General features: G+C 45.0%; 1 protein-coding gene across 5 annotated transcripts in view; it reads left to right on the forward strand.

Moving 5' to 3' along the window:
* The window catches only part of DPP4 (dipeptidyl peptidase 4), a 78,787-nt gene that overhangs the window by 17,273 nt on the left and 42,257 nt on the right, over positions 1-19,257 (forward strand). For all 5 annotated transcript variants that reach the window (XR_010306977.1, XM_064164177.1, XM_064164168.1 and 2 more), the window contains 8 exons: positions 7,017-7,115; positions 8,717-8,811; positions 8,926-9,000; positions 11,569-11,621; positions 11,731-11,803; positions 13,038-13,158; positions 14,332-14,492; positions 17,091-17,194. Coding sequence is in view for 4 of the 5 variants with exons in the window: in XM_064164177.1 (XP_064020247.1) it covers positions 7,017-7,115; positions 8,717-8,811; positions 8,926-9,000; positions 11,569-11,621; positions 11,731-11,803; positions 13,038-13,158; positions 14,332-14,492; positions 17,091-17,194 (781 nt within the window). In the remaining variant the exon portion in view is untranslated. The remainder of the gene's footprint in view (positions 1-7,016; positions 7,116-8,716; positions 8,812-8,925; positions 9,001-11,568; positions 11,622-11,730; positions 11,804-13,037; positions 13,159-14,331; positions 14,493-17,090; positions 17,195-19,257) is intronic.

Below are 19,257 nucleotides of genomic sequence, written 5' to 3' on the forward strand. Positions count from 1 at the left end.
TTGAGCATCCTAGACTAAAATTGTTGGCTTTGTTCTTGCCTTGAGCATCCTAGGCTAAAATTGTTGGCTTTGTCCTGGATTTGAGCATCCCAGGCTAAAATTGTTGGCTTTGTTCTGGATTTGAGCATCCTAGACTAAAATTGTTGGCTTTGCTCTGGATTTGAGCATCCTAGACTAGAATTGTTGGCTTTGTTCTGGATTTGAGCATCCTAGACTAAAATTGTTGGCTTTGTTCTTGCCTTGAGCATCCTAGGCTAAAATTGTTGGCTTTGTCCTGGATTTGAGCATCCCAGGCTAAAATTGTTGGCTTTGTTCTGGATTTGATCATCCTAGACTAAAATTGTTGGCTTTGTTCTGAATTTGAGCATCCTAGACTAAAATTGTGCTTAGTTCTGGATTTGAGCATCCTAGGCTAAAATTGTTGGCCTTGCTCTTGATTTACTGCAGCTATTGGCCATACAGTCTGTGATGTCTATATGCAGTGTGCTCATTGCTTGGAAATAAGGCTGCAGCTGTAATAGCTGGTAAGACCTTTCTTTTGTGTTCTAGATGTCACATGTGTTTAATCAGCAGAAAGATATCCTGCCAAAATCATCGTGAGGTGCCTTTCTCTGCGTGTGTGTGTGTCCCCAATGACTTCACACTCAGCATAATGAAGAGGGTGTTTGTAAAGGACTGGGAGTCTTAAGAATTCATAGAGGCAGGTGGTTTTGGTTGATCAGTCACCACCTCTGTACTTAAGTGTTTTTATCATAGGCCTTTGTATTTGTACTCAGTTTGGGGCCACTCACTACAAGAAGGATATTGAGCTGGTGGAGCGTGTCCAGAGAAGGGCAATGAGACTTTTGAAGGCACTGGAGCACATGGCCCATAAGGAGTATACGAGGAGTTGGGGGTTGTTCAGGCTGGAGAGAAGGCTGAGGGGAGACCTCATTGCTCTCTACTACTACCTGAAGGGAGTTTGCAACAAGGAAGGGGCAGCCTCTTCTCCTTGGTTTCGAACAACAGGACTAGCAGAAATGGTTTCAGGCTGTTCCAGGAGAGGTTCAGGCTGGATGCTAGGAAATATTTCATCACTGAGAGGGTTCTCACAGGATCACAGAATTCCTTAGATGGGAAAAGACCTTCAAGCTCATTGAGTCCAATCATTAGTTTCACACTGATAAGTCCTTGACTAAACCAAATCCCTCAGCACAACATCTCATCACTATGAATCACTACGGTTGGAAAGGACCACCAGGAGATTGTTCTCCTGGTTGGAAAGGACCACCACTGGAATGGTTGGCCAAGGGTGGAATCATAGAATCAACCAGGTTGGAAGAGACCTCCAAGCTCAGCCAGTCCAACCTAGCATCCAGCCCTATCCAGTCAACCAGACCATGGCACTAAGTGCCTCATCCAGGCTTTTCTTGAACACCTCCAGGGACAGTGACTCCACCACCTCCCTGAGCAGCCCATTCCAATGCCAATCACTCTCTCTGCCAACAACTTCCTCCTAACATCCAGCCTAGACCTTCCCTGGCACAACTTGAGACCTTGTTCTTGTGGTGGAGGTGCACTAGTGGTAGTGGTGGAGTTGCCATCCCTGGAGGTGTTTAAGCAGCCTGTGGACCTGGTGCTTAAGGACATGTTTTAGGACACTAAGCTGAGTCAAGGGTTGGACTGGCTGACCTTTGAGGTCTCTTGCAGCTGGATGTTTTCTGTGATATTGATAGTAACAAAAAAGAATGATATAGCCAGTAGAAATAAAACCTATTTGCCTTCTGGCCTGTGTAGATTCGTATGAGGGCAGTTTTCAGATTGATGTTTAAAAAAGAAGGGCAAGTGTGGAAGCTGAGAGGGGAATGCACACCTGAATTTAGAAATCATTATTGCATCTCAGACTTCCTAAAGGGTATGCTGTGCACTGCAGCCAGAAGTATTTTTCTTAGAAGTTGACTGCAGTGTGCTAGAGCTGGTGACTAAACTCATTAGCTTAATTGGGGTCAAAGTTTCCCTTAGCCTTTTCATAGTAATCCAGTGACTTGACTTTAATTTGGCACTCAAAACAGTAATGCTGTGGTAAACATTAAGATACCTCGGTGAAAACAGCATCAAGAGAGGGTTAAATGTTTAAACAGTTGTTTCATCATAAGCTTATCAGTAAGCATTTGTGATTTAATTACCTTCTTTTTTTAAAGTTAGACCTTCCCTGAAAATTTTATTGCTCCTCAGTTGTTTTTGCTTTGCTTTGTTTTCAGTTTGAGGCATTTCTGACATTTCAGCTTGGTGATAAGCAGATGATTCACAGTTGAAGGATTCGTCAGCAGGAGCATCCCTGTTACAGAGTATGTGGTCAAGGGCAGCACTTACTTTAGTTTCAGGTCTGCACATCTAATCATGTGGATGCCACATTTCAATCCTCTGAAGGATGTTGCCAGTCCACCACTTTGTAACAGGAGTGTATGTCTCTGCTTGTGTGGTCCACCCCACAACTCATAGAGTCATAGATTAAAACAGGTTAGAAGGTCAGCCAGTCCAGCCTATCACACAGCCCTGTCCGATCAAGCAGACCATGGCACTAAGTGCCTCATCCAGCCTTTTCTTGAACATTTTCAGGGACAGTGACTCCACCACCTCCCTGGGCAGCCCATTCCAATGCCAATGTCTCTCTCTGACAACAACTTCCTCCTAACATCCAGCCTAGACCTCCCCTGGCACAACTTGAGACTGTGTCCCCTTGTTCTATTGCTGCTTGCCTGGGAGAAGAGACCAACCCCACCTGGCTACAACCTCCCTTCAGGGAGTTGTAGACAGCAATGAGCTCTGCCCTGAGCCTCCTCTTCTGCAGGCTGCACACCCCCAGCTCCCTCAGCCTCTCCTCACAGGGCTGTGCGCCAGGCTCCTCTCCAGCTTCGTCACCCTTCACTGGACACACTTCAGTACCTCAACCTCAAGTACCTCTTGAATTGAGTAGCCCAGAACTGGACAGAGCACTCAAGGTGTGGCCTGAAGTGTGCTGAGTACAGGGGCAGAATAACCTCCCTTGTCCTACTGGCCACACTTCCCGACAGAATTGATGCCTGTATAAATGAGGGCTTTGCAAGAAGGCTTTCAACCCTTCACGACACTGATGCAGCTATTAGCTGTCATGACCCTACACTGAAGTTCCCAGAATGAGCATTGGAGGAAAATGGCAGTAAGATAAATCATTTCCATTTTTGTAGAGTATATTTTTCCTGAGATAGGAATGCCAGGGCTCTTGTGTTTATTTTTGTCACTATCAAAAAGGTATTTTCATGTACTCAAAATATAAGAATGCTTCTCTAGCTTAAAGAAAGTCAGCAGCAGAGATAAGGTGTCTGTAGTTTTTACGTGAGTGTATTGAGTAATCTCACCCATCGTCCTTTACTTTGTGCTTGCTGCTTTTATTTTGCAATAAAGCTTTGTTTTAGTGCCTTTTCACTGCTAGTCCTTTAGAGCTGGTGAGCTAAAGCACGTCAGTAACCAGCACCAAAGCTTTAGTGCCTTTTCACTGCTAGTCCTTTAGAGCTGCTTAGCTAAAGCACATCAGTAACCAGCACCAAAGCTTTAGTGCCTTTTCACTGCTAGTCCTTTAGAGCTGGTGAGCTAAAGCACATCAGTAACCAGCACCAAAGCTTTAGTGCCTTTTCACTGCTGGTCCTTTAGAGCTGGTGAGCTAAAGCACATCAGTAACCAGCACCAAAGCTTTAGTGCCTTTTCACTGCTAGTCCTTTAGAGCTGGTGAGCTAAAGCACATCAGTAACCAGCACCAAAGCTTTAGTGCCTTTTCACTGCTGGTCCTTTAGAGCTGGTGAGCTAAAGCACATCAGTAACCAGCACCGAAGCTTTAGTGCCTTTTCACTGCTAGTCCTTTAGAGCTGCTTAGCTAAAGCACATCAGTAACCAGCACCAAAGCTTTAGTGCCTTTTCACTGCTAGTCCTTTAGAGCTGGTGAGCTAAAGCACATCAGTAACCAGCACCAAAGCTTTAGTGCCTTTTCACTGCTGGTCCTTTAGAGCTGGTGAGCTAAAGCACATCAGTAACCAGCACCAAAGCTTTAGTGCCTTTTCACTGCTAGTCCTTTAGAGCTGCTTAGCTAAAGCACATCAGTAACCAGCACCAAAGCTTTAGTGCCTTTTCACTGCTAGTCCTTTAGAGCTGGTGAGCTAAAGCACATCAGTAACCAGCAAGAAAGCTTTAGTGCCTTTTCACTGCTAGTCCTTTAGAGCTGCTTAGCTAAAGCACATCAGTAACCAGCACCAAAGCTTTAGTGCCTTTTCACTGCTAGTCCTTTAGAGCTGGTGAGCTAAAACACATCAGTAACCAGCACCAAAGCTTTAGTGCCTTTTCACTGCTAGTCCTTTAGAGCTGGTGAGCTAAAGCACATCAGTAACCAGCAAGAAAGCTTTAGTGCCTTTTCACTGCTAGTCCTTTAGAGCTGGTGAGCTAAAGCACATGAGTAACCAGCAACAAAGCTTTAGTGCCTTTTCACTGCTAGTCCTTTAGAGCTGGTGAGCTAAAGCACATCAGTAACCAGCACCAAAGCTTTAGTGCCTTTTCACTGCTAGTCCTTTAGAGCTGGTCAGCTAAAGCACATCAGTAACCAGCACCAAAGCTTTAGTGCCTTTTCACTGCTAGTCCTTTAGAGCTGGTGAGCTAAAGCACATCAGTAACCAGCACCAAAGCTTTAGTGCCTTTTCACTGCTAGTTCTTTAGAGCTGGTCAGCTAAAGCACATCAGTAACCAGCACCAAAGCTTTAGTGCCTTTTCACTGCTAGTCCTTTAGAGCTGGTGAGCTAAAGCACATCAGTAACCAGCAAGAAAGCTTTAGTGCCTTTTCACTGCTAGTCCTTTAGAGCTGGTGAGCTAAAGCACATGAGTAACCAGCAACAAAGCTTTAGTGCCTTTTCACTGCTAGTCCTTTAGAGCTGGTGAGCTAAAGCACATCAGTAACCAGCACCAAAGCTTTAGTGCCTTTTCACTGCTAGTCCTTTAGAGCTGGTGAGCTAAAGCACATCAGTAACCAGCACCAAAGCTTTAGTGCCTTTTCACTGCTGGTCCTTTAGAGCTGGTGAGCTAAAACACATCAGTAACCAGCAACAAAGCTTTAGTGCCTTTTCACTGCTAGTCCTTGAGAGCTGCTTAGCTAAAGCACATCAGTAACCAGCACCAAAGCTTTAGTGCCTTTTCACTGCTAGTCCTTTAGAGCTGGTGAGCTAAAGCACATGAGTAACCAGCACCAAAGCTTTAGTGCCTTTTCACTGCTAGTCCTTTAGAGCTGGTGAGCTAAAGCACATCAGTAACCAGCACCAAAGCTTTAGTGCCTTTTCACTGCTGGTCCTTTAGAGCTGGTGAGCTAAAACACATCAGTAACCAGCACCAAAGCTTTAGTGCCTTTTCACTGCTAGTCCTTTAGAGCTGGTGAGCTAAAGCACATCAGTAACCAGCACCAAAGCTTTAGTGCCTTTTCACTGCTAGTCCTTTAGAGCTGGTGAGCTAAAGCACATCAGTAACCAGCAACAAAGCTTTAGTGCCTTTTCACTGCTAGTCCTTTAGAGCTGGTGAGTTAAAACAGATCAGTAACCAGCAACAAAGCTTTAGTGCCTTTTCACTGCTAGTCCTTTAGAGCTGGTGAGCTAAAGCACATCAGTAACCAGCACCAAAGCTTTAGTGCCTTTTCACTGCTAGTCCTTTAGAGCTGGTGAGCTAAAGCACATCAGTAACCAGCAACAAAGCTTTAGTGCCTTTTCACTGCTAGTCCTTTAGAGCTGGTGAGCTAAAGCACATCAGTAACCAGCAACAAAGCTTTAGTGCCTTTTCACTGCTGGTCCTTTAGAGCTGGTGAGTTAAAACAGATCAGTAACCAGCACCAAAGCTTTAGTGCCTTTTCACTGCTAGTCCTTTAGAGCTGGTGAGCTAAAGCACATCAGTAACCAGCAACAAAGCTTTAGTGCCTTTTCACTGCTAGTCCTTTAGAGCTGGTGAGTTAAAACAGATCAGTAACCAGCAACAAAGCTTTAGTGCCTTTTCACTGCTAGTCCTTTAGAGCTGGTGAGCTAAAGCACATCAGTAACCAGCACCAAAGCTTTAGTGCCTTTTCACTGCTGGTCCTTTAGAGCTGGTGAGTTAAAACAGATCAGTAACCAGCACCAAAGCTTTAGTGCCTTTTCACTGCTGGTCCTTTAGAGCTGGTGAGCTAAAGCACATCAGTAACCAGCACCAAAGCTTTAGTGCCTTTTCACTGCTAGTCCTTTGGAGCTGGTGAGTTAAAACAGATCAGTAACCAGCAACAAAGCTTTAGTGCCTTTTCACTGCTAGTCCTTTAGAGCTGGTGAGCTAAAGCACATCAGTAACCAGCACCAAAGCTTTAGTGCCTTTGCACTGCTAGTCCTTTGGAGCTGGTGAGTTAAAACAGATCAGTAACCAGCAACAAAGCTTTAGTGCCTTTTCACTGCTAGTCCTTTGGAGCTGGTGAGTTAAAACAGATCAGTAACCAGCAACAAAGCTTTAGTGCCTTTTCACTGCTAGTCCTTTAGAGCTGGTCAGCTAAAGCACATCAGTAACCAGCACCAAAGCTTTAGTGCCTTTTCACTGCTAGTCCTTTAGAGCTGGTGAGCTAAAACACATCAGTAACCAGCACCAAAGCTTTAGTGCCTTTTCACTGCTGGTCCTTTAGAGCTGGTGAGCTAAAGCACATCAGTAACCAGCACCAAAGCTTTAGTGCCTTTTCACTGCTAGTCCTTTGGAGCTGGTGAGCTAAAGCACATCAGTAACCAGCACCAAAGCTTTAGTGCCTTTTCACTGCTAGTCCTTTAGAGCTGGTGAGCTAAAGCACATCAGTAACCAGCACCAAAGCTTTAGTGCCTTTTCACTGCTAGTCCTTTGGAGCTGGTGAGCTAAAGCACATCAGTAACCAGCAACAAAACCTCAGTTTCTCTGCTGGTGAGTTTGAGAAGCTGGAGTGGAACAATTGGCAACAACATCACTGTCTGTCTTGTGTTTCTTTCTTTCAGCAAGTCCACCTGAGCCTGATTCACGAAGCACCTACACTCTGCAGAATTACTTGAACAATGACTATAACTACGTAACATACAATCTGCAGTGGATTTCAGGTAATTGATTTCCACACAGGTCATGAACACTGAGGAAATGGGCTACCTTGAGCAAACACATCCCATCATTCTGAGGTAATGAGTGTATCCTGAGCCAAAAAAAAAAAGGGACTGACTTTGTAAATCATGCCATTGTAGAAAAAGGCATTGCTCAAAGAATTGGCAGTGTCTTTGTCTTTCTCTGTTGTCCATGTTTGTACCAAGCTATATTCTCCCACTAAAAGAGCATCCATACTTCTGTGCTTTTTTGTAGAAGCATATTTACCCTCTGCAATGTGTCAGGTTCCTGTGCATCAGACTATCAGGGAACAGAAGAATTCAGGACACTTTTCTTTTGAGTATGCTTAGTGCCCCAAGGGAAAGATAGGCCAGAAGGTGGAGGCTGTGAGCCCCAAGACTACACTGTGTAGTTTTGTACAGATCAAGTGGCAGTCCTAATGGTGTCTGTGAGTCCATGTGTCACTGCTTATGTTTTGGGCATGTTTGGAGATCTCACACATGACTATGGTGCAAAATGCAAAGTCTTCACCCTAATTCAGTGGATGCCAGTAAGGTGAGACCTGACTGATGGTGTTGGTATAAATATGCAGAGACCTGGTAACTTGTAGTGCTCCAGTACAGCAGTGTGTAGGAGACTGGAAACGCCTGGTAACAAATCCATATAGAACATTCTCCTAGAGTTCCATATAGGAACATTGTTACAGAATCATAGAATCAAGCAGGTTGGAAGAGACCTCCAAGATGATCCAGTCCAACCTATTTGCCCTGTCCAATCAACTAGACCATGGCACTAAGTGCCTCGTGCCTGCACATGAGCCAGCAGTGTGCCCAGGTGGCCAAGAGAGCCAGTGGCATCCTGGCCTGCATCAGGAATGGTGTGGTCAGCAGGAGCAGGGAGGTCATTCTGCCCCTGTACTCTGCACTGCTTAGACCACACCTCGAGTACTGTGTTCAGTTCTGGGCCCCCCAGTTTAGGAGGGACATTGAAATGCTTGAGCGTGTCCAGAGAAGGGCGATGAGGCTGGGGAGAGGCCTTGAGCACAGCCCTACGAGGAGAGGCTGAGGGAGCTGGGATTGGTTAGCCTGGAGAAGAGAAGGCTCAGGGGTGACCTTATTGCTGTCTACAGCTACCTGAGGGGTGGTTGTGGCCAGGAGTAGGTTGCTCTCTTCTCTCAGGTGGCCAGCACCAGAACGAGAGGACACAGCCTCAGGCTGTGCCAGGGGAGATTTAGGCTGGAGGTGAGGAGAAAGTTCTTCCCTGAGAGAGTCATTGGACACTGGAATGGGCTGCCCGGGGAGGTGGTGGAGTCGCCGTCCCTGGAGCTGTTCAAGGCAGGATTGGACGTGGCACTTGGTGCCATGGTCTGGCCTTGAGCACTGTGGTAAAGGGTTGGACTTGATGATCTGTGAGGTCTCTTCCAACCTTGGTGATACTGTGATACTGTGGCATCCTTTCATTAAAGAAGTGGGAAACACAACACTGATCAGATTTCTAAATTTCACTTCCTACTTAAAAACCTGAGGGAGAAAAAATAGTAACTGTTGAGCATTTTACTTATGATCTATTAGCAACTCTCTTCTTCTTCTTCTTCTTCTTGTAGGAAATCAGTATCTTCACAAAACAGCTGATGGGGACATCCTACGTGTCGATGCTAACAGTGGAATGTCCTCTGTAGTCATTGCAAAGACTATATTAGTAGGTTGAATTGTGGCTATGCAGACTTTGGGAAAGGTATTGAATTTAATGTTTTATTCAGTGTGTTTCTTGCCATCAGTGCTTATTGTGTTCCTTTGTGCTCTTTGTTCACAGGATGAGTACAAAGCAACCACAGCTATATTGTCTCCTGACCAAAGATTCGCGCTTCTGCAGTACAACTATGTAAAGGTACAAGTGCAGTTTTTTCTTCTTTGGGCATGAAACTGGGAAAGAAAGGTCTGTGCACAGCTGAAACTGAGATGATAGGAGGGAAATGCAGGGGGATGGATGAATGAGATGGATGTCTGCAGGGAAGCAGAGAAGTTGAACAGGCAGCAGGAGAGCAGTGATTGATTACGTCTGCAAGCTTGGCAGAAGAAATATGAGCACCTGAGAAAAGCTGGGTAAAAAGTGGATGGAGAAATGTCACAAGGAGAATGAGGATAGTTCCTCTAGGAAGACAAGCTGGAAGAATAGATAGACATGACTGCCCAAAGAGTTTTGTGGTTAAGGAGAAGGGATGAGTTGATATGCTTATATACATACACTTACACATATATAGTGTGTATGTGATTGTTGTGTTGTGGTGTTAGGACATAAGGACACAAAACAAGTAAACGAAAAGCAGCATGTGTTTACAAGAGAAGAATATCCTCTTGCACTTGGAGTGGACTTGGATGTCCTAGTTCCCTACTGTCAGTAAGCACATGGAAGACTTCCAGCACAATCCCTTATCCTGGCTTCATGCTAAACCATCCAGAAGAGGTCAACCTACATTTATGCCAGGCAGCATGAAAGCCTGTCCCTGTGTGCCAGCTGAGGAGTGACAGAAATATAACGAAGGCAGTAATTTGCCCTAGAGTCTGTGCATGAAAAAAAGCCAGTAACTTTGTTGTTGGCTTGTTATTTTCCCCCTTTTCCTAGAGAGCTGTCTATTTTGTTTGTAAAAAGCTGGATGTTGGCTTGTGCAGTGTAGAAATACCACAGCACAATGTCACTCTCTCACACTCTGCCAGCCCTGCACGTAGCTGTCAGGTTTTATCAGTTCTAAGTGCTACTAAGCTACTTACCCTTTAGCTCTTTAAATTGGTCAGTATTATTTGACTTTCCACTGCATCATTAGTAGCCACAGAATTCCTTTATATTTTTCCAGCCACCCTGGGCATCCCCTCACATACAATATCTTACTCTATAGTAATTCTGTTTGTTGCAGGAGTGAATTTGCTTTCAAAACCTTTATATAATAGTGTGATAGAAAGCTATGTTGTTATTAATCTTCACTGCAAGAAAACAGGCTCTCAAAATGATTCATGAGGATGTAGACATTCCTTATGTAATAGCCATCTGGTTGTGTAGTACTAAGGTATTGTTTTATATCTTCATGCCAACCATCATAGAAAGTAACGTTAGTGTAACGTGTCAGCACCGTGGGCTGAATCAAACCTTTTTGGCCTCACATAGTGGCCACATTAAAATGTGACTACTTTATCATCATTATCAACTTTCTCTCTCTAAGTGCCCACAGTGTGATGCAAACTTCAAGAGGGAGGTTTCTGAGAGATAGGGTTTATTTCTGTGATAATATGAATGGGAATAGGTCACGCTGAAAGTAGAGGAGCTGCTACAGAAACACTGCAGGGATTTCTGAGGACTGCTAAACAGGAAGATGCCAAGTTAAATAATACAGCCTGGAAAATGAGACAGAAAACAGCAAGTGTGCCAGTAAGGCAGAAGGAGGAGGATTAGCTCTGCATAGCTGTGCTAGTCTGCCATGCAGCTACAAGAACTTCAGACAATCTGCAGCATCTCTGTACCTAGTCAGTGGTCTTTGGCATAGAATTTAAGTGATGAGTCCAGGGTGGTGGTGGTAATTCTTCATTCTTTCTTCAACCTTGCAGAGATTTGCTACCCATGTATGTTTGTTGTGTTAATGTCCTGGCCAAAAATCTGAGGAGGGTTTCAGAGGTTCCTGCAGCATCTCTATCTCTGTACCTAGTCAGTGGTCTTTGACATAGGATTTAAGTGATGAGCCCAGAGTGGTGATAATTCTTCAGTCTTTCTTCAACCTTGCAGAGATTTGCTACCCATGTATGTTTGCTGTGTTAATGTCTGTCCTGGCCAAAAAATTGAGGAGGGTTTCAGAGGTTCCTGCAGCATCTCTGGCTCTGTACCTAGTCAGTGGTCTTTGGCATAGGATTTAAGTGATGAGCCCAGAGTGGTGATAATTCTTCAGTCTTTCTTCAACCTTGCAGAGATTTGCTACCCATGTATGTTTGCTGTGTTAATGTCTGTCCTGGCCAAAAAATTGAGGAGGGTTTCAGAGGTTCCTGCAGCATCTCTATCTCTGTACCTAGTCAGTGGTCTTTGGCATAGGATTTGTGATGAGCCCAGAGTGGTGATAATTCTTCAGTCTTTCTTCAACCTTGCAGAGATTTGCTACCCATGTATGTTTGTTGTGTTGATGTCTGTCCTGGCCAAAAAATTGAGGAGGGTTTCAGAGGTTCCTGCAGCATCTCTGGCCTCTCTATCTCTGTACCTAGTCAGTGGTCTTTGGCACAGTATTGAAGTGATGAGCCCAGAGTGGTGATAATTCTTGTCTTTTATTAAACCTTGCAGAGATTTGCTACCCATGTATGTTTGTTGTGTTGATGTCTGTCCTCACCAAAATTCTGAGGAGGGTTTCAGAGGTAGTTCAAACTATGAGAAGTGAATCCTGGTGAAATTCATTTTCTTCACCCTATAATACTTCTTTTACAGTTGTGGAGGCATTCCTATACAGCTTCATATTACATCTATGATTTCAATAGCAGGTCAGTAATTTTTGTGACTACAAAGTGTAGTTTTCTTACATTCTTTTGCAATGAAATAACATTTCACTGATTTCTCTTACCTGCATTTTGTTTGTGTTTTATTTTCCAGCTCTGTTTTAGATGCCAAACTACTGCATAACGATACACAATATATATCCTGGTCACCTGTTGGTCACAAACTGGTTAGTAAATATAAGCCAAACTTAAAACAGTACATGAGACGTGGAAGCTCACATCATCTGTACACTTGAGGTTTGGGGACTTTCCCACTTGTAGATGAACTATGTCAAATAGCTTACAATTTGACTGCTGCTACTGGAAAGACTCCAGAATCTCTCTCCTTGTTTTGTTAGGTTCGTCGGTGAAAATGCATTCCTGAAAGCAGTAGTGGCCCCAGTAGTTATGAAATGAAGGAATGCTCAGGAACTTGATAGTTTTTATAGTTGCAGACAGTAGCTCATCCCATTCAAAGATGTCAGGATTAGAGTTGTCAACTTGCCCATCACTCTGATTTTTATCTCGTGACTACACCATAGCCGATGGAAGATTTGTTTAATGGATGCAGGATCAAATTCTCTCTTGAACTCTTCCCTGCTGTCCTTTTCTTCCTCCTCTCCAATCCCAAGCCACTGTTTGCAAGGCTGGTGCATTCCCATGATGAGTGTTGGACCTGATTAAAGAGCTGTCACTGGAGAATGTGCTGTTTATGCTTTCTGCATTTCACGTGAGGATTATGAAGCCCAACAACGGAGGCAAAGGAACGCGAAAAGAGCTCTCTGCATCTCAGAGCAGAGCCCTGCAATGAAATTGTTCACCAGGCACAACAAGGTGTCATGAAATTGTTTTCAGGTTGTGTAGTCTCCTTCTCTGGAGACTTTCAAAACCTGTCTGGATGCATTCCTCTGTGATCTGTGCTAGATTGTGTGGTCCTGCTCTGGCAGGGGGGTTGGATTCGACGATCCCCTTGGGTCCCTTCCAACCCCTAATATCCTGCGATCCTGTGATTAAAGAGGCAGGCAGGTGCCAAAAACTAGAGGAGTTCTGAGCATTACTGAAGAAATGCATTGTCTTTGCAGACCTATGACCATTGCTGAGGTCCCCATTAATGTTTTACTACAGTACTGGCAGTTTTCTTGGAAAGACAACTTAGTGAAAAACAGCTCCTAATGAAGGAAAATAAGTTTGTACCTCAACAGAAGACCTTCCAAACTTGATAGTCATGTAGTTTGTCATAGTTGTTTGGTCTTTTGCCTGAACTTAGTAAATCAAGTTGTTTGAGTATCAGTGATGCTTGGTGAAATGCAGCTTTCAAAGACAGATCTTCTCGTTTGATAGAAAAGTAGATTTCTCAGTAGATGAGGCAGAGGAAGTAGGATTTACTCTAACAATAATTGCAATCACAATGATGTTTTGCAGGCATATGTTTGGAATAATAATGTTTATATAAAAGATTCACCAACAGCAGAACCTGTGCAGATCACTAGAAGTGGAGAAGAGAATAAGATTTTCAATGGAATACCAGATTGGGTTTATGAAGGTAACTGTCAAGCATCATTTATTTTGCATTATGATGTAAAACCCCTTGTTTATAAGGCTGTCATTCTTTTTGTATCACTGTTCTTTGATTTCTTGCAACTAAAAGCAATCAAAGTCTGTATTTTAACAGAAGCATGCATCCTTGCCTGTCATTGGACACTGGAATGGGCTGCCCAGGGAGGTGGTGGAGTGGCTGTGCCTGGGGCAGTTCAAGGCAGGATTGGACGTGGCACTTGGTGCCATGGTCTGGCCTTGAGCTCTGTGGTAAAGGGTTGGACTTGATGATCTGTGAGGTCTCTTCCAACCCTGATGATACTGTGATAATGTGAAGATTTAAGATCAGAAATGAGTTCACCTCATTTGCAGTGCATCATCTTGTGTGAATTAGCTTCACATCATAACCAGGTTGGAAGAGACTTCCAAGATCATCCAGTCCAACCTAGCACCCAGCCCTAGCCAATCAACCAGACCATGGCACTAAGTGCCTCATGCAGGCTTTTCTTCAACACCTCCAGGGACAGTGACTCCACCACCTTCCTGGGCAGCTCATTCCAATGCCAATCACTCTCTGTGAAGAACTTCCTCCTAACATCCAGCCCATAGCTCCCTATGGGAATGCAGAATGCAGAAGAGGTGCAGGTGCAGGAGAGCTGTGGGAATGGAGTGAAGAGAAGTGACAACAGGCAGATCCTTGTAATAACAGACCTTGGGTCTCAGCTCCCCTGGCACAACTTGAGACTGTGTCCTCTTGCTCTGTTGCTGGTTGCCTGGCAGAAGAGCCCAACCCCACCTGGCTACAGCCTCCCTTCAGGGAGTTGTAGACAGCAATGAGCTCTGCCCTGAGCCTCCTCTGCTGCAGGCTGCACACCCCCAGCTCCCTCAGCCTCTCCTCACAGGGCTGTGCTCCAGGCCCCTCCCCAGCCTTGTCACCCCTCTCTGGACACATTCCAGTATCTCAGCATCTCTCTTGAACTGAGTTACTGATACTGATTTGATAAATCATAGTCATTGATCTCATTTCAGAACTCCAACAAACAATCAGCACTTTGGCCTGTGAACTTCAACTGAAAAAAAGAGAATTATTAAAAACTAAAGGGAAGTACCTAGGACAGAGGAGCCAACTTACCAGTTGTAACTTACCAATTGTAATTTAATGCATTTGCTTGTCTTCCAGAGGAAATGTTTGGCAGCCATTCTGCTCTGTGGTGGTCTCCAAATGGCAGTTTTGTGGCATACGCAGTCTTCAACGATACAGAAGTTCCTCTTATAGAGTATTCCTTTTATTCTGAGGACACCTTGCAGTATCCAAAGATCATTAGAATCCCATATCCCAAGGTCTGTGTTATTTGTTAAACATGGTTGTTGTGCAGTTTCATTAAGAGAGTAGTCTCATTTAATCGGTTTCTGCTAATGAAAATATTGTCTGTCTCTCCTCAACAGCTTGCTGTGATTACTCTTTCTGAAGTCAACAGCATCTGGCAATGTTAAAGTTGTTTTTTTTTTCCAGGAACATGAAAGGAAAAAAAATAAAGCATTTAAGCTATTATTCTTTCAGCAGAAAATGTTGAGGTGGCAAGTAGGTGTTTAGCTATAAAAAGGCTTGGGAAGTTGAAGTTGATAGAAACATGCATTGTGTTAGCGTTGTGCTTGGTATTCAGAATGGAATCTCTTCAACTAGTGCAGCATTTTTAGTTGTTTGATGTTTCCTGTAGTGTGGGGTGGAGGGGAGGAATCTCCTGATCTTTGCCCTCATCTAAAGCTTGCTGAGTTTTAGCTGTCACAATGAAGCCTTTGCTGCGTGCAGCTGCTTCTCCTTTTTTCTCCCCGCATGACTTGGTGCCCACTGCCTGGGACACAGTTGGCACTGGACTAAATAATGTGACTCAGAGTCCAATGTGCTCCAAAGAGACTCTGTCAGATACTCCCCAGTTGGAAAGTTTCATGTATAATGCCAGTTTTACCTGTGTGAAGTTAACTGACATTTCACAGGACTCTGACTTAGCAGAGTGATGCAGCAGTGCATGCAAACTCGATACAAGTGCAAATTACACTTGGAGTACAACTGTTGCACTCTGTGCACTGTTAAACCACAGTGCAAATGTAGTTCTCATTGCTAGTCTCCATAACATGCTTTACTAGTGCAGTGCTGGGCCTTCCCCTTTGTTGGGAAGGAGCACATGAAACCATCTCAAGCCAATCACTGTAAGTTATTTGTTCATCATTTGGTTTCTAGATTGCATGTTGGGCTGAGGCACCTGTATTTCCCCCCATGTTGCTCTGTTCAGCTCAGGAAGGTATTTTCAATCCTTTAACTGGTGCAGAACAGCCAACTGATTGCTCAACTGATAGAGTTGTTTATCTGGGCTGAAAGTCACCCTCTGATCCTCTTTGTGCCGGGTTCATCTTTCTCTGCAGCACTTGTGGTCATCCCCTGTGCTTCCCAGAGCTTCAGGGGCACAAGATCTTTGCTTGTCCTTTTGGAAGCCTTCCCAAGAGGGGTCACTGATGCTCTGCCCTGAGTGTGTCTCTGGTGAAGAAACATGGGTGTGCAAAAAACTGACAATTCATATTACACCTTCTGTTAGAAACTCATTTTGTTTGGAATATTACTGACTTCTGGATGTGGGTCAGCTACAGCTGCCTAGCATTTATGAAGAGGACTTGGCTAGCTGTCCTCTGGAGAAGTCTTCATTGACACAGTTACATTGCCATCAGAAGCACTACATTAAAATACCGAGGTTTATGTACTGCAGTCACAACTTCCATTCTGATATAGGCAGCTGTTAGATGGTCACTTATTGTAAGGTTCCCATGAAGAAGCTCTTTTCTGTCCTGTTAGCAATAGACTGGAAAGATTTTTAGGTACCATCTGCTGTTGTCTGTGGGACAAGATAGGGTCAAATACTGCTGTGGCTACAGCAAGCCCTATGTAGTTGCAAATGATTCCAAATGTAGCAGGCTTTCTTACTTAGAAACACATAGCTGAGACTTTCATAGAATCAACCTCCAAGCTCAGCCAGTCCAACCTAGCACCCAGCCCTGTCCAGTCAACAAGACCATGGCACTAAGTGCCTCATCCAGGCTTTGCTTCAACACCTCCAGGGACAGCAACTCCACCACCTCCCTGGGCAGCCCATTCCAATGCCAATCACTCTCTCTGACAACAACTTCCTAACAACATCCAGCCTAGACCTCCCTTGGCACAACTTGAGACTGTGTCCCCTTGTTCTATTGTTGGTTGCTTGACAGAAGAGACCAACCCCACCTGGCTACAGCCTCCCTTCAGGGAGCTGTAGACAGCAATGAGGTCTGCCCTGAGCCTCCTCTGCTGCAGGCTGCACACCCCCAGCTCCCTCAGCCTCTCCTCACAGGGCTGTGCTCCAGGCCCCTCACCAGCCTTGCTGCCCTTCTCTGGACACCTTCCAGCACCTCAACATCTCTCTTGAACTGAGGAGCCCAGAACTGGACACAGCACTCAAGAGGTGGCCTGAGCAGTGCTGAGTACAGTGGCAGAATAACCTCCCTCATCCTACTGGCCACACTGTTCCTGAGCCAGGCCAGGATGCCATTGGCTCTCTTGGCCACCTGGGCACACTGCTGGCTCATCTTCAGCCTACTGTCTACCAGTACCCCCAGGTCCCTTTCTTCCTGGCTGCTTTCCAGCCACTCCTTGAACACCTCCAAACTCCTTTCATATTCAAACTCCTCCTTTCATATTTAAACAAACAAAACAACACCAAGGAAAAAAAACCCAGACCCAAACCAAAGCAACATTGATTTATTGATCTTAAGAACTGCATTGAGGAGCTTTGCTTTTCACATGTTTGAAGTAGGCTAATTCTACCTGGCTGATTTCTTCACCTGTAATTTCAAACGCTTCTTTCACAAAGAATTTTCTCTCTTCCAAAGTACAATGAACACTTTTGTTTTTAGGCAGGAGCTACAAATCCAACTGTGCAGCTGTTTATTGTGGATACTAGGCTGCCTCGGAATTTCACTTCTGTGGAGATACTTCCACCTGAAGAAATAATATCAGGGTAAGGAATTTTGGTTACGTGCTTTCTTGTTTCTCTTGGCAGGACAGAATCATAGAATCAAGCAGGTTGGAAGAGACCTCCAAGATCGTCCAGTCCAACCTAGCACCCAGCTCTAGCCAGTCAACAGGAGGAGCTTTTGGGTGTCTTCTGGAGAAGAGAAGACTTAGAGGGGATTTGATAAATGTTTATAAGTATCTGAGGGCTGGTCAGGAAGGGGGACAGGCTCTGCTCACTGCTCCCTGGGATAGGACAAGGAGCAATGGGTGTAAGTTGCAGCAAAAGAGGCTCCACCTCAACAAAAGGGGGAACTTCTTTACTGTAAGGGTCACAGAGCACTGGCACAGGCTTACCAGAGAAGTTGTGGAGTCTCCTTCTCTGGAGCCTTTCAAGGCCTGTCTGGATGTGTTCCTCTGTGATCTGTGTTAGATAGGATTGTCCTGCTCTGACAGGGGGGTTGGACTGGATGATCTCCTTGGGTCCCTTCCCACCCCTAACATCCTGTGACCCTGTATTCAATATATATGGCAGTTTTCCCCAGTCATGCAGCTCTGGTAGCAACAAAATCTACCAGAGAAAATCTGCACAGAGATTATCCTCCTAGTGATTATATATATATAGATGGCATATTCCATGTATGTTATATTCAGAATGTGACAAGTTCTTGGCTCATCACATTCAGTGGAGTCTAACTATGGTGAAGTCATTTCACAGTACAACTTTAATATGAACAAGTTTTGGTATAATCAAATGATATGTATTCCAGTTCACAGGGGGAAAGGGGGAACAGAACAAAAAGCCTCACCAAAACCCAGTCAGAACCTTAATGGTAACTGAAGATTTGATTTCATTGGGAGCAGACTCCTTGCTAAGGCAAGCTATTTCAGAGCATGGTTGTCTTCATATTTACACTTTGAATGCTTGTTTTATTTGGAAACATGGTGAAAGCCATTACCCTTTACAGTAAATGGAAGATTAGATTTCTCCAAATGCCACTTGAAATGCACAGCATGATCTGCATGTGTCTTCTGAAGAGCAGCTACACTAGTGAAAAATGCATGCCCACAGAATCTCATAGCCCAGATGTTGGGGGCTTGGGGTTTTTTTTTTCTTTATAACTGTATTGTGGACTTTTTTTAGGAATATGATGGGTATGAAAGCACAGATGACTCAGAAAAAAAACCAAGAGGTCTGTTAGCTAGTGAGTAAGACCAGCTTTTGTGTGTGGTAGCCAAAAAAGCTATGATTGGAGTATCAGTGCTATCCTCTTTCAGTCCTCACCACAGTGTAAATAACATTTCTGTGTTACCTGAGACAGGGGAGGTTTTGAGTATATTAGTAGAATCATAGAATCAACCAGATTGGAAAAGACCTCCAAGCTCAGCCAGTCCAACCTAGCACCCAGCTCTGGCCAGTCAACCAGACCATGGCACTAAGTGCCTCATCCCATCCAGGCTTTGCTTCAACACCTCCAGGGACAGTGACTCCACCACCTCCCTGGGCAGCCCATTCCAATGCCAATCACTCTCTCTGCCAACAGCTTCCTCCTAACATCCAGCCTAGACCTCCCCTGGCACAACATGAGACTGTGTCCCCTTGTTCTGTTGCTGCTTGCCTGGCAGAAGACACCAACCCCACCTGGCTACAGCCTCCCTGCAGGGAGTTGTAGACAGCAATGAGCTCTGCCCTGAGCCTCCTCTTCTCCAGGCTGCACACCCCCATCTCCCTCAGCCTCTCCTCACAGGGCTCTGCTCCAGGCCCCTCACCAGCCTTGCTGCCCTTCTCTGGACACCTTCCAGCACCTCAACATCTCTCTTGAACTGAGGAGCCCAGAACTGGACACAGCACTCAAGGTGTGGCCTGACCAGTGCTGAGTACAGGGGCAGAATAACCTCCCTTGTCCTACTGGCCACACTGTTCCTGATGCAGGCCAGGATGCCATTGGCTCTCTTGGCCACCTGGGCACACTGCTGCCTCATCTTCAGCTACTATCTACCAGCACTCCCAGGTCCCTTTCTTCCTGGCTGCTCTCAGCCACTCTGTCCCCAGCCTGCAGTGCTGCTTGG

This window comes from Pogoniulus pusillus, chromosome 2, assembly GCF_015220805.1.
Source record: "Pogoniulus pusillus isolate bPogPus1 chromosome 2, bPogPus1.pri, whole genome shotgun sequence".
Classification (NCBI taxonomy): Eukaryota; Metazoa; Chordata; class Aves; order Piciformes; family Lybiidae; genus Pogoniulus; species Pogoniulus pusillus.